General features: G+C 37.2%; 1 protein-coding gene across 1 annotated transcript; it reads right to left on the bottom strand.

The window, feature by feature from the left end:
• Positions 1-696: 696 nt before the first annotated feature.
• On the bottom strand, positions 697-12,363 carry NRSN1 (neurensin 1). Its single transcript, XM_039325499.1, has 3 exons — positions 12,203-12,363; positions 4,285-4,485; positions 697-2,969 (listed from the first exon to the last, which is right to left on the bottom strand). The coding sequence occupies exons 2-3, from the start codon at positions 4,474-4,476 to the stop codon at positions 2,571-2,573; spliced, it is 591 nt and encodes a 196-aa protein (XP_039181433.1). The 5' UTR covers positions 4,477-4,485; positions 12,203-12,363; the 3' UTR covers positions 697-2,570.
• Between the last annotated feature and the right edge of the window lie 2,106 nt (positions 12,364-14,469).

The following is a 14,469-nucleotide window of genomic DNA, read 5'->3' as shown; positions in this document are numbered from 1 at the left end:
CCCTGTCTGCCATTACCACCGCAGCCACGCCCACCCAATGGGCCACATCCACCTGGCACCCGACGATGCATAAGTGGGTTTGGGTTGCAGTTTGGGCACTCGGTCTCTAAAAGGTTCGCCATCACTGGTCTAAGCTATGGCAGTTCCTAAAATAACAAAATCCCTCAGGCTTGTGTTTTCAGTATATGCTGTGTGTATTTGTCTAGCTGTTTTGCAAACAACAACAACAACAACAACAACCTTCTTAAAGGTTTCTTAGGTTAAACTTTGCAGCCAGGTCATGGCTGTCCCAAAGGTGCTTTTTCTAAAAGGCAACTGGATTTTCTTGTTTTTTTTTCTTTGAAAACTTTTTGCTTCTCATCCAACAAGCTACTTCAATTTTATTGTAGAATTGAAGTCCAGTTGCCTTTTTTCCAAAGCTGCTTCTGAGATATCGCTGTAAAACTGTGTGTTTCCTTTCCCCAACTTCCATAAAATAAAGTTGACAAATTACTCTAAATCATAGCATTGTTTATTTAATGTATAGCTTAATGTGTTTTGTGAACCCAAACAACGGTAATTTGCTTAATAAACTAAGGCTAAACATACAAGGTGTGAACCCAATCAGTAACTCCTAGATGACACTGTGAACATTTAATAGCTATAACTAATTAACTAACTAAATAAATAAAGAAAGAAATCCCACATCAAGGAAGCTAGTTCTCAATAATTTTATTAGTCCATTGGAAAAAATATACGGAATTGTAGGGGAACACATGTTGTCAAATAATACAAAGTTCACATTTTTACATAGGTTATTTTTTTAGTTCCATTGATTAAAGGGTTGACAGTAACTGTCTCTTGAGACAGGTATGATTTATATTTTTAATAACAAGGTAAAACAGTGAGTAAGCATTTTCACAGCTGCTCTCTGCTTCAGGAAAAGCTTGCTTTCTTAATCAGAAATGTAATATCTGGTACTTCAACTCAAGATCAAACAGATTCAAGGGAAGATGGAAGAATATCTCAGACATCAAACTAAATGTGATACTTTCTGGCATTTTTCCTACAACAGTCCTGCTGAAATTAATAACAAATCACGAATAGGGATGTTGATGGTGGTTCACAAATGAAGTAGGCCAATCTTGCTCTGGCTTTCTCTCTCTGTGTATGCAGGTATGTATGTATGTATGTATATATGTATGTATGTATGTATGTATGTATGTATGGGACATTCTTCTTCTTTACTCCCTCTTTTACTGCTTTGGATGTCGAGGGAGATACAAAGTTCTGGTTCTTGCTCTTCTGATTATTTGATGCTGTTGTAGTATGTCTTTGATGACCATGACATTAAAAGGAAGAATTTCCATATGCCTATGTACAGTATAAGAGCTCTATGTACACATCCAAATGCCTGGGATGAGATTTTTATTGCCCTTACCTTGTTCTAGTAAACCTGTGCACCCTGTCTAGCATAACCAGGCCTTGTTTTTTCTTCTTCATAAGGGCTCAAGGCCAGACCTGCAACTGATCATGCTAAATATTGGGTACCTTTCATTATAGCCTTGGTGAATGTTAATAGAAACGAAGAGTTAAAAAAAAATAAAGATATATGTTGGCTGAGGGATTGAGAATGACCCCAGAAGAAATCGGTTTGATGCAGCCTTTGTTTCAATGATTAAAAAATTGTAATCTCTTTAAAAAGATGAGCTTTTGATAAATATGATAAAATAACTGGCCTTCAATATTATGTATTTTGACTTAAAAATGGCACTGCCACTTGCTACTGGGAATGAATTTGCATGGTGAAGCAAAGAGCTGGCTGCAAGAGGAAGTGACTGTAGTTTTCTGGTTTGGGGAGTGAGGTTTTCTATGTCTTTAAAACAGTATTAAGCCTCTCTGAAATACAAAACACAAGCAAATTGTGTTCCCTTCTCAAAAGAATGGCAAGCTGAAAAATCACAATTGCAATAGGAAGAAGCTTTGAAGGCCAAAGATAAAGGGGTTTAAATTTCTAAATTTAGAATGGATAGAAAGCTTTGGGTATTAAAAAAAATAGAATCACATGCATATGATGGCTTTTTTTTAATGTTTGCACAAGGTGTGCTTCTGCTTGCTCTCCAGGAGAATAAACATGTCTAATAGAAACAGAAATTGCCTGCTTTCTACTGTCTGATACACACACACACAGCGTTTTTGTGGGACTCTGACAGTTCTTTTTGAACAGGATACGATTTAAATTGTTCACACTAAACAGACAGACATATTCATTATTTAAAAGGAATAAAATATGTAACAAGGAAGAGATAAGTGGAGAAGAATGAACCAGAACCTAAATGATTCTGTTCACTTTTTAAAAAAACAAACCCTTCACAACATACACGATAATGCTTTACTGAAACCAGTGATGGCTAAATCTTCACTTCCTTATCATTCCTGTAGTTCCTATCAAAATAGGTTTTTTTCCTCCCTGCCTGCTTCTTTTTCTGCTGAGTGCAGAACTGCCGCACTACAAACCCAGGTTGAAGTGCTAATCAAGGCAACCTTTTCAAATTCACAAGAAAGGTGTATTAGGATAGAGAGAAGAGGAATCAGGTCTCAGATAATGGCTGGATATTTTGAACTTTGGACAATGTAACGGGTATCTTGGATTCTCCAGGCGCTGGGGCTTTTGTGACTGGGTATGTTTGGGCTTTCATATTTGCTATTCTCTCTTTAAATTTCTGTTGCAGGTATTTTTCTTCTTTGGAATAGCTTTTTGCAAATGCAGACATAAGTAAACAGGCTGCCATCGTGGTCCCTCCAATGCAAAATAATATTGCTCCTGCCAACTTGCACACATCAAGGGCTCTGTTAAATTGGACAGCATGGGTATCCACTACCACAAAATCTTCTACTCCAAGGGCTTCAATTTTGGGGGTTACTAGAAACCCTACTATAAGAACTATGATCCCTGTCAGCATAAACATTGTCCCCGAGATGAGTCCAACCTGAAAAACAGAGAGATTTCAGAAATCAACAAGGCAATTTTCTATTCTGATAGCTTTTGCTTTGTGGCTATAGTCTTAGATGTTAAACATACCTAATGTGTCACTGATATTTATAGTCACTTCTATGAAACTTAAGTTGCTTAAGGCTTTCATCCTGTTGACTGATGAATCTGTTCTCTTGTGGAAAAGTTTGGGCTTTTGCTGGCAATTGCTGTCTTATCACATCTGGAGAGTTTTGAGATCAGCGATAGCTGTCTATAAACACCATAATTTTATCAGTGCCTAAGTCCCATGAAAATCAGTAGGGTCTTTATCATCCTACTGACCATAGACATATATAATAAGCAAAAAAACACACCAATAAATAAATTTCTGAGGTTTTCGCGGGTATTTGTATGTAGGTCTTTGGTTGTTCGGGTTTTCTCCCGCGTAAAATTGGAAGTGTCTTGGCGACGTTGAGCAATGCTCAAAGCACGAAGCTGAAAACACCAGCCTGAAGATGACGAATGGGACTTCGTCGAAACGTCGCCAAGACACTTCCAATTTTACGCGGGAGAAAACTCGAATATATATATATATATATATATATATATATATATATATATATATATATATATATATATAAGCTTTTGATTTAATAATTTGATTTTCTAATTTGAATGCTGTATTTTCCTTTTATTACTATCCCAATAATGGAATTTGGGACAATTTATTCTGAAGCAAAAAGGCGTGCTTTTTGGTCCAATATTCATTTTGAATATCTGATTTTTTTTATGTTCCAGAGTTATAGATTCCTGTATCTTGAAGGGGGAATAGTTTAGAACAGAGGTCCCCAACCTTTTGGGCACCAGGGACCGGTTACATGGAGAGAGGTTTTTCCGTGAACTGGAGAGTGCATGGTTTTATATGCTGCCTGCATCCCGCGGATAGGGCTTTGCTTGTTTGTGAGGACCGGTTGCTGGCATGCTGCAGACTGGTACTGGTCCATGGACTGAGGGTTGGAGACCCCTGGTTTAGAAAATAGTTTGATGAAGATTTACATAGCTTGTATCTACCATTTGGCCTAACATGCTGCATCAAAGCATTCCAATTTTCTGCTTTCAAAATAAAAAGAAATGGACAGCTGAGAATAAATACATTTTGTATTTACTGATTTATTAAATAAACATCCCATCTTTCCATTGAAATGATTAACTATGAAGTTATAATAGAAAAGCTAAAAACTCATCAGTCATTAGTGCCGATGGGTTGTGAGGTCTTTGGAGTCAACACTCCACAGATCTGCTGCAAGACAATTATTAGGTAGGAGCTGTACCTTCCAAAATGTAGAGCTCCATTTGTTGGGTGATCTCTGGATCTGAAAATCATCATCGTACTCCCAAATGGATCCTGTGCAGTCTTCATAAAACTGATGCAGGTAAGAGCGAACTCCATAGCGCTGGTAACCACCTTCAGTGGAACCCTGATGTCCTTGCTTTGATGCATAAATGTCAGCATATGCACTCATCCTTCCCACCTGCAACGAGACAGAATGGACACTGGGATCCCACAGAGCTAGAATTGGGTTGTGACAATTATTAGCATGATTTCTAAAAAGTTGAAAAACCTCACCAGAGAAATTTTCTAATGAAATATATTTAGTGTTAGATATTTAGATTAGAATAGCTGGTTCTTAAAATAACACCAACACATGCTTATGGATTCTTTCAGACCTCTTATTTTCTAGATGACCGGGTCAATAATTTAGAGAGGACCTATTAAAAGTCCACTCCCCCATCAACACTTTATGAGGTTTGTGGATTATGGTTGGATGACAGGCCTTCTCCTATAAAATATGTACAGCCTCAATCAAAGCCTCAAACCAATCAATTAAATGGTGGTATTGTTTTAGCAAGATTCTAGTGCCTAAGGATTCTGAGTAGAGACATTCATCTTTATTTTTTATTTTATCATTTTATCATGTATTATTAGGGTTTTATGATTATGTATTTTTTTATTTTATTACATTTCTTTACACCACCCAGAGTCCTCTGGGATTAGAGCAGGTGATCAATATTAGCTAAACCATTTAGGTAAGCCAATAGCAGACATAGTTTGCTTGGTATATTGTCCTAACCATAATTTCCAAAACCATAAAATATAGTTTGTTAAATTGGCAGGGTTAACATAACATGCTATAAGCTGTGGTTTAGAGAGCAGTATAGTTCACTTTTGTTCACACATTAAGCAAAACAAAACTATATCTTAGACCCACTTAGTAAATCAGACAATATTGACCATTACTGACTTATATTTCTTCAATATAAGAAAGCTTTTCATGTTTCTATAGTCACTGAAAAAAATGTCTATATCATTTATAGTTTTTCTTTACTAGCATACCAAACCAACTTGCAGGAAAAATGCTCGCAAACTTTCCTCATGTCATATGCTTGATCCATAAGATTCTTTATTGTTAATAAATATAGCATCTAAGACTCTTAAATTTTAAATCCATTCATATTTATAAATAACTAAAATATGATTTCAGGCAAAACCCAAAAGTCATATGGTTAAGATTATTGCAGGTCTAATGGAGCTGTGAATATAGTCAAGCACTGAACCATGAAAATGAGTTTAATCGGAAGAGTGTTAAAAAAAAGTGTGAAGATCAACAGAATCTGAAGTGAATCACTGTACTTGCTACCTAAAACTGGATGTGATTTCATTTTATAGAACTCCTTGAAACATTTTGATTAAAATGTCTCATACTCTTGTTTTTAAGTTTATTCTTATAATGAGTTCAGATGTCACATCCCTTTTCAATTAGGCAATTACAACAATTTGCTGCAAAACAATTTGCTGCTCAGATAAATTCTGAAGGGGAAGAACATCAACCTTCATATTTAAATTATATGAAAATCAGAAGGCAATCAGTTTCAAATGACAAAACCTAGCAAAGATCCTGATATTTTCATCACTATGACAACCATCCTCAAATTCTACAGATTATATCAAGGTTTGGGGTAAATGTGCACTGTATTTTTTCAACCTCTTATGAGTTATATTTTTTTAACGAGCATAGGACAGCAATTCTGTATAAAATTGTGTTTTTCGGCTGTAACAGATGGATTCCTTTTTTAATGTGCAAACATTTTTTTCAATAGCTTGAATTTAGAACCTCCAGAGAATTTCAAAGTCTGTAACATTGGTTGTTAAAGTTATTCAAGTCTTTTAAAAACAGTATTGGTAAATATTTGCTTTGATGTTCCATTACTTTCTTTTATCATGAACTGTCCTTTCAATGGGCAATTTATGGCCTAATATTGTATGTGGAGTTATTTGTGAGGATGGCTTGTTGCATCAGGGCAAGAAAAGAGCATGTATAATATATTTGATGGACATGCCAACCTGAATCACTCTTGCATTGGAATTATGAACCTTTAGTCATAGTATTGTAGAGACAAACTCTTGTAGTTGTGGGGGGAATAATATGTTTGGGGCTTCTTTTTTGGAGTAGCAATAATCATGAGAAAAGCTGTATCACATGTGAAGAAATTACTGCATTGGTAAAGAATTCTGAAATATATTGAACTTAAACCAGAAACTTGGACAGAGAGATACAATTGTTTGTCCAACTTTAGTTCTACCCAATTGAATTACAGCCAACAAGTCCTTTGAATATGCATAAGCCCTCTGTCTTTATAGTACTTGGTTCTTCACAAAAGGTTGGACTGAATGATGATTTTGGGAGCAAGAGAATTAATTGCCTGACAACTGCATTTTCCTTTAAAATTTCCCACACCAGTTTCTCTGCTTTACTTTTTAGCTGGTTTTAGCAACCACATTGGTGCTTAACTTTTACTGTCTGTGTTATTGTTGTATTTTAAATAATTCAACTATTTCTTGTTGTGAGACACCCATTCTGTAATAAGTTGGCCTCTAAATACTGTTAATAATTGTACTGTCGACCTATAAATACTTTTAATAGGTTAATAAGGCTAATAATAACAAAGACTAATCTTAAAAATTACCATATGGCATAAGCTTTATTATTTGCACAATTATCCACTGCAGAAGATAATATCTCAGTGATGTTAAATTTAAAGTACTGACCTATGACCCTGCTTTTATCACAACAGATAACCTGGCTACCTTTTAGGAAATGATATTTGCAGTTCATTGAAAGTTGATTTAGCTATCATAGCATTATACTTGTCAATGTAAGTAGGGCATAGGATGATTATTTTTGCACTAATTTGAAGTAGTGATATATCAAAACCTTTCCACTGGCAACTGGGCTCACTGCAATCTGCTCTGGCAAATGTGATAAAGCAATTAATAAACCAAACAAATGCTATCAATCCATAGGCTGATGAAACCCTTGCTGTGTATTTAACCCATTTGTGCACACTTTAGCAACAGGCTATTCAATCTGACAAAGTTCACACACTACTACGGCTTTGTCGGTAACATCGTCTTTGCTGTCTACAGGACAGTTGGGATTTCTTTAGACTCTAGACTTTCTAATTGGAGAGAAAGCAGTTAATTCAAAAGATCGCACAATCATTCTAATGTAGCATCCTACCTCTTGCTAATCTTCGATTTCCTTTTCTCCCTCCACCAATGAGAAAGAAATATCAATGAGAACAATAACATACCTCTCTATAATACTGCACACATTATCAATCTAATTCATTCTGAATCACAATCAATGATCATGGCCCCTGAATAATGTCCCATATTTTCCTGGTGGACATTTCTTAAAGGCAGTCAAACTCATATAGCATTATTTATATGCACTACTGGCAATATAATCCATCCTTAACAATAGGGTGTAATCCAGTCCATTCAGTATGTAACTTTGGGAAGGAAGCAATTCATGGCTCATGTAACAATGACAGATTCAGTGAGGTATTCTCTGACAAAACTTGCTTATTAAAAATGACGTGGAGACTCATTTCCCATTTGATTTTGGCTAAGCAATAGCATCCATCTACTGAGGACTGTCACATGATATGTATGGATCCCCAGCTGTTGAATGTATTCCATTTATGATGTGATCTATTGGTCCAATTGATATTTCATGTACATAAGCAAAGTTCAACTTGGTATGCTTCATAATTCATTGCTGGGGGACTTTGGACCAGTCACTCTCTCTCAGTCCAATTTACTTCACAGGATTATTGTTGTGGGAAAAATAGGAGGAGGAAGGGATATTAGGTATGTATACTGTAAAAATAATAAAGGATGGATTTAAAAAAAAATCCAAATAAATAAATAAATAAAATATTGACTAATTTTATTGGGGAATCATACAGGTATTTTAATTTTAATTCATCTAATAACCGGAATTACATAAGACTAAAAATTAAAATGATAGACAATGAACGCAACACTTGCAATAATCACTGGAGGGAAATTGAGTAAAAGAAGCTCTTCCAACATTATAAAATTGTAAATCGATAGGCCTAGGGCAGGGGTAGGCAACATTGGCTCTTTTATGACTCGTGGACTTCAACTCCCAGAATTCCTGAGCCAGCCATGCTGGCTCAGGAATTCTGGGAGTTGAAGCCGAGTCATAAAAGAGCCAAGGTTGCCTACCCCTGGCCTAGGGATCTCCAAACGTGGCAACTTTTTGTGGACTTCAATTCTTAGAACTCCCAGCCAGAATGGCTAGCTGAGAAATTTTGTGAGTTGAAGCCCACAAGCCTTAAAGTGGTCAAATTTGGAGAACTCTGGTACAGGCTATAAAATGCATAGGGGGAAAAACATCTTTGTCTGGAGTGAAAAAAATAATATGGTACATGATGAACCCTCTTGGGATAATAATCCACTAGTGAAGTGTCATTATTAAAAAACAACCACCCTTTAATAGCTTTAGGGAGAATACCCAGAAAGATTTCTGGAACATTAAGGGTTCAGGCAGGCATCTAGCTCTCAGACTATATACTGTACATCCATGATGTTGAATCCAAGGTACAACCTTTCTAAAAATTTGTTAGAAAGAATGTTTTAAGTTATAGACTGCCAAACTGGGATTCATAGAGACAGATTCTTCCGAGGATCCATTTCTCTCTTGACATCAAGGACTTAATGCTCTCTGCTATCAACTTGGCAGTTCAAGCAATTCTCTCAACTGAGAAGAGAATGCTTGGAGCTGTGCAAAGTTCATCTGCAGGTGATATAGCCATAGTGTCCCGTTCCATGTGTGAACAGGCCAATCGCAGAAAATGGAAAGGCAACACAGCAAAAGAGTGATTGCATTCAAGAATGGTATATGGATTTTCTCTGAAAATGATACACTGTGGATTAGAAAAAAAAAGGAGCTGTTAAAGGAATTTCTTAAGTAAGCTCTCAAATCAACTGTAAATATTCATATTCAGTGAATCCATTTCATAATATCATCTTATAAAGGCAGCTATTTGTCTTGTGCTTGAGCAAATCTAATAGGAACAGCCAGCAACAAATTACAGTAGTAATTTTAGCTGGAGGAAGAAAGTAAATTGATCAGCAAAGCAGAGGAAAAATAAGCTGCCATAACTACAGAGGAAGAAAGTATCAACAGATGCCTGTTTTCACAGATAAACCTGAATGGTAAAATATGACAAATCATTTTCCTGTCCAAAGGAAAAAACAGTTTTCCAAAGGAAAACAATTTTTAAATTTAATTTGTATAAACATTTATAACTATGGTTAAACAATAGTATCAATAAGATCACCAAGAAATGACAAAAATGCAATCAGATTTTTAGGACATGTAGTTTCATATTAGGTAATCCTATAGCATCTTCAGTTACCATGGTAAAAGCTGTCTTGAATGATTTTCCAGTATAATTTTACTACAGAGGTACTTTGTAGGCATAATCAAATTTGTGAATAAATCAACTATATGCAGTATACAGGACAGAGCTGGAGAAAGAAGAAAGACTAAAATGAATTCTTCTAACCCAATTTGTGACATTTTTATGAATAATTAGAAATAATTCTTAATTTAAACATAAACTAAGAGAAAAATTAATAAAACTTGTCACAATCAATGTATGGACAAATAAAGAAAATAGAGCTTCTTTTAATGTTATGCACACTGCTCTTTCTGATCTATAATACTTTTTATATTAAGAAAAAAAATCGAAAAACTGTGTTTTAGTGCAAATACCACTAACAAGAAAGAATAGTTCATTGAAAAAAATGTCTAAGTAAAACCTCAGTGCAAATGATCTCATTCTCTACTCAAGCAAGCAAAATTATATATATATATATAATTTTAATAAGTTTGGGATGAGAGCTTATATGCATGCACCTATTTTCCAAAGTATCATTTTTATTTCCAACTGATAATTCATATTCAAGTTGATTTAAAATACCCAGTTTTATTTTTCAAGTAAAACCAATCTATATGCATACACTCATGTGTGCTCAGATTATGATTAATATATCTTCTGAGAAAAAAAGTTACAGATAATATTTTCCGTATATTGATACTGAACAATTAATAATTAATTTTGCTTGATTATCACCGTTATATACTGATCTTTTATGCCATGTTTCCATTTTTTAAGTTAAAAAAAGCTGAAACAAATTCTTTAAGCTATATGACTTCTTTGACTAAAACTATGACCTTAATAACACAACTTTAGACATTTTTAATTTCTTTATCAAATAGTATTCTATGTCCATTAGGCTCATGGATTCTGCATTTCTGCCCCCTTCCATATAAAGAAGCAATGTATATAGTCAGAGGAACTGCAAAAAATATTTTTTTATATTTTAAAAAATGTTTTTTTTAGCAATGGAGATGAGATACACAGCATGAAAAAGAGGCAAGGACTTCCAAAGGACACTGTTATTGTCACTGAGAAGGACATAGAAATCTAGTTATGTTTTCATGTTCTACAGAGCAATCATCATCACAAGGGAAATGCTTCTAAAACTATTATTTTATAGCTGGAAAAAAAAGAAAATTTCTGTTACATTTCCCCAAAAGTTTGATCAAGAAAACACTTTCTTATTTTTAGCCAATGACACATAAAGCACATATTCACCAAACGGTTATTTTTAAGCTTAGAATCACATACTGAATTGCCTGTGAACAAATCACAAAGCCTGCTAGAGAAATTGTGTTATCCAACAGTATGACATAAGTTATTATACAATGCATCACATTACTCTACCAAAATAAAAATAATGTTTACAAGAGGCTGTAATACATGAATATAACATCAAACAAAACCTAACATGACAGCCAATACATTTTATGCAGGAGCCATTTTAAAAATGTGATGTGAGTTTCATTTTTGTAAATAATAACAAAAGTAATGGTTATTATCTGTATGATCAGATATTTGATGGGCAGTCTTCAAAAATATATTCTCCTTCTAAGTCTCCTCCACTAAACTCAAGGGGTGGAGTAACCTGATAGTTTTAGAAGACATGGGAGGGCTAAATGAATTTGTAATAAATGAATGTAGACATGGGAGGTCTAAATAAATGAAGTATTGCCTTCCTGAAAGGAAGAAAAAAAGCAGTTGGGAAAGAAATCCACAGCTGGTAGCTTTTGCTGTCTTTTTTTAGAGTGTGAATTTGTCTCCCGCCATGTCCTTCATTCTGTCCTGTCGCTCCCAAGTGGGAGCTGTCCAAGGTGCTAAAGGCCAGCAACGAGCTCTGCAAATGGTTTCAGTGACCTAGGCTCTCATTTATTCTTCAACGTCAAACTTCTGTTCCTCTCTCTGATATTTGCTTCCATAAAACCTTTGAAGAGTCTGGCTCTTCGACGCTCCAAACGAACGGTTCGCCTTCTAAACCCTTCACTTCCATTTAGTCCATTCTCTCTCCCCCACCCCCGGCCGACCTGATTATATTTTTTTAAAAACTGGGAGGCCAGTCTGAAAAATAAAATACCACTCAAACAAAGACAGTATAGCGCCCTAGAACCGCCCCCCCCCCAAATCCCACCCGGACTGCAAACAACTGTCTTTCTTTTTTCTTTTAAAAAATGGCCATGCATTCATTATTACTGCTCTTTTTTCTTTTGCATTTTGTCTCTTTCCCCTCGCTACTTTTTCTAAAACTGCAGGATGGAGTTGCCCGCGCAAACTCGAGTCCGCACTTTGCATAGCAGAGATCATTTCTCCCTCTCCCGGTTCTCCTGTAGCCCGGCTTGCTTCAGAGGCACGGATCAGGAAATGGCACGACGCAAAAACCATCAATCGGAGCCCGGGTGTGAGCGGACTGCAGTGTACAAAGCGACTGGTTACCTGATCCGCCTCTTCTTCCTCCGTCTTTCCTACCGGGCGAGCAAATGCAGCCGGGTTAGCTGCAGATCTCTCGCTCGGTTGCCATCTCTCTTCTGAGCTGCTCCAGCCTCAGAAGCCACGTATTATTTACACCCCGGTGCCTGCGCATTGAGTCACGCCGCCGTTAGGCTCTGCAGGAGGAGGAGGAGGAGGAGCTGTCGCTGCCGCCGCTGCCGCCCTTTCCGAAGACCGCTCGGCCGGCCTCAGTGGCTCTCGCTCGTTCCGCAGGCCTCGCTTAATGGGCGAGACCAAGGCGTTCCGTCGTCTTAGCGCCCATTCTTAGCTCTTTTTAGGGTACATGGCTGACAGATCATGAGCTGTTCTCTCCAGCGTTTGGCTTTATGCATCTTGGTCACTCTGCCTCCATTGATCTCATCAGCCCAGGTCCTCACAGCCAACAAAATATCGCCCCTGTCAGAGGCAGCACAGAAGTAGTGGGTCATACATGCTATTAACTTAAGGAGTATAACAGAATAATAGAGTTGAAAGGGACTTGGAGGTCTTCCAGTCCAACCTCCTGCAAAAGCAGAAGACCCCATACCTTTTCAGACAGGTGGCTGTCCAGTCTCTTCTTAAAAAAAACCTTCAGTGATTGAGCCCCCCCCCCCGCAACTTCTGAAGGCAAGCTGTTCCACTGATTAATTGTTCTCACTGTCAGGCATGGTGGGGTTCCTTCTGGCTCAAGGAAAAGATGATGGAAAATGCATTGGGGCCAAAGCTTCAGTGGGCAGGACCATCGCGCACTCCTTTTTCTTTCTGCCATGCATACGCATCTCACCAGAATTGTAGATGTGGAAAGACACATGAGCCAACCTTGCCTACAGTCCAGAAAGTCTCTTTCGGCTCCTCCAATGGTAGCAGTAAACTGCTGCTACTCAACTAGGAACCGACTGAAAGCTCTAGCAAGCTCAGTTTGGTCGGCTAATTTCTAGTTCATTGTCTGGTGCTAACCCACACAACTGGGATATTTAATAAAGCAAGGTTATGTAACTACTAGTGGCTTAGTCTGTTGTACAACTGAAGCCATCTTGGAGCCATGTGGCACCCTGGCCTCACCCACATTACTACGATTCACAGTGTAAAAGTGCAATTGGGTAGAACTAAGAGATAGCTCATTTGCTTCCTCTCTCCAAGTATCCAATAATGTAAGTGGTACAAAGAGCCCAGTGCATTCCAAAACAAAGACACTGGAGAAAGCAGCTTTTACTTTCTCACTGACTCAGTGCAATCCAACTGGGTCCAATGTTCCCAGCTGCACTATCCAATACAAAGGAAAGTGGGGAGATACAACCTCCTGAAGGAAAAGTGCGTTCAAGCGTAACCTAGTTATTTCTTATAATTTTTCCTTGTTGCCATTCAAAGGGAAGTGGGGGAGGGGCATGAAGGGAAAGTGGATGGTCCTTTTGCCCTCTTCCCATAGGTGACCCATTCATCCTGAGGGATAAACAACTATTTGGAGACTGGAGTAAATATTTGCACATCTCCTAACCTGCCCTTTTTTTTCAAAGGCCTGCAAGAAGAGGTTGCTTTGTGACATCTGCCCTTCGTATAGAAAGAGAAGATATTAGCTCTGATGTGCATCTTCTGGGGCTACCCAGGAGTAGTTCAGAAGTGGGCTTCTGAGGCTCCTTGGCCTTTGCACCTGCTCTTTTCTGTTCATCTCAGCTGCTGTTCTGTTATTCTCTGGAATAATTATTCCAATGGTTTAGAGATAGCTACTTTTCCTGCTATCTTAGGGAATCTGAAGGACAGTTGACAAAAATGGGTATACAAATATGAATTCTACACATTCACTAAATTATAACTGCAGGATTTTAAGAGAAAGTCATAATAATGATTAGGAAAAAGTGTCTTATAGGTGCAACCTACTTCATCCTATTTGGAACTCAATAATGAACATGTAAAACACAGGCTTTCAGTATTATGTTTTATGCAGCAACAGTACTCCAGGCATAGAGAACAACATCAAAAAGAGGCTGTTTTAATACCAAAAGTATTTGTTAGAGCAGGGGTGTCAAACTTGCAATGTCACGTGACGTGTTGCGACGTATCACAACTTTTTTGCTATTGCCGGCAATGGGGTGGGTGCGGTTTTGCTATGCTGCATCCGGCTTGTGGCCCGGCAGTTTGACACCTGCATGTTAGAGTGTTCCTATCTGAAAACAATTAAAAAATGTGTTCTGGGTTTTGTTACGTGGCTGGAATAAGATTTTGGCTATGTTTTATTT

This window comes from Crotalus tigris, unplaced genomic scaffold, assembly GCF_016545835.1.
Source record: "Crotalus tigris isolate CLP2741 ecotype Arizona unplaced genomic scaffold, ASM1654583v1 scf7180000024337.5909745, whole genome shotgun sequence".
Taxonomy (NCBI): Eukaryota; Metazoa; Chordata; class Lepidosauria; order Squamata; family Viperidae; genus Crotalus; species Crotalus tigris.
The sequence above is the reverse complement of the archived record's forward strand: the minus strand, read 5'-3'. Positions and strand labels throughout refer to the sequence as shown.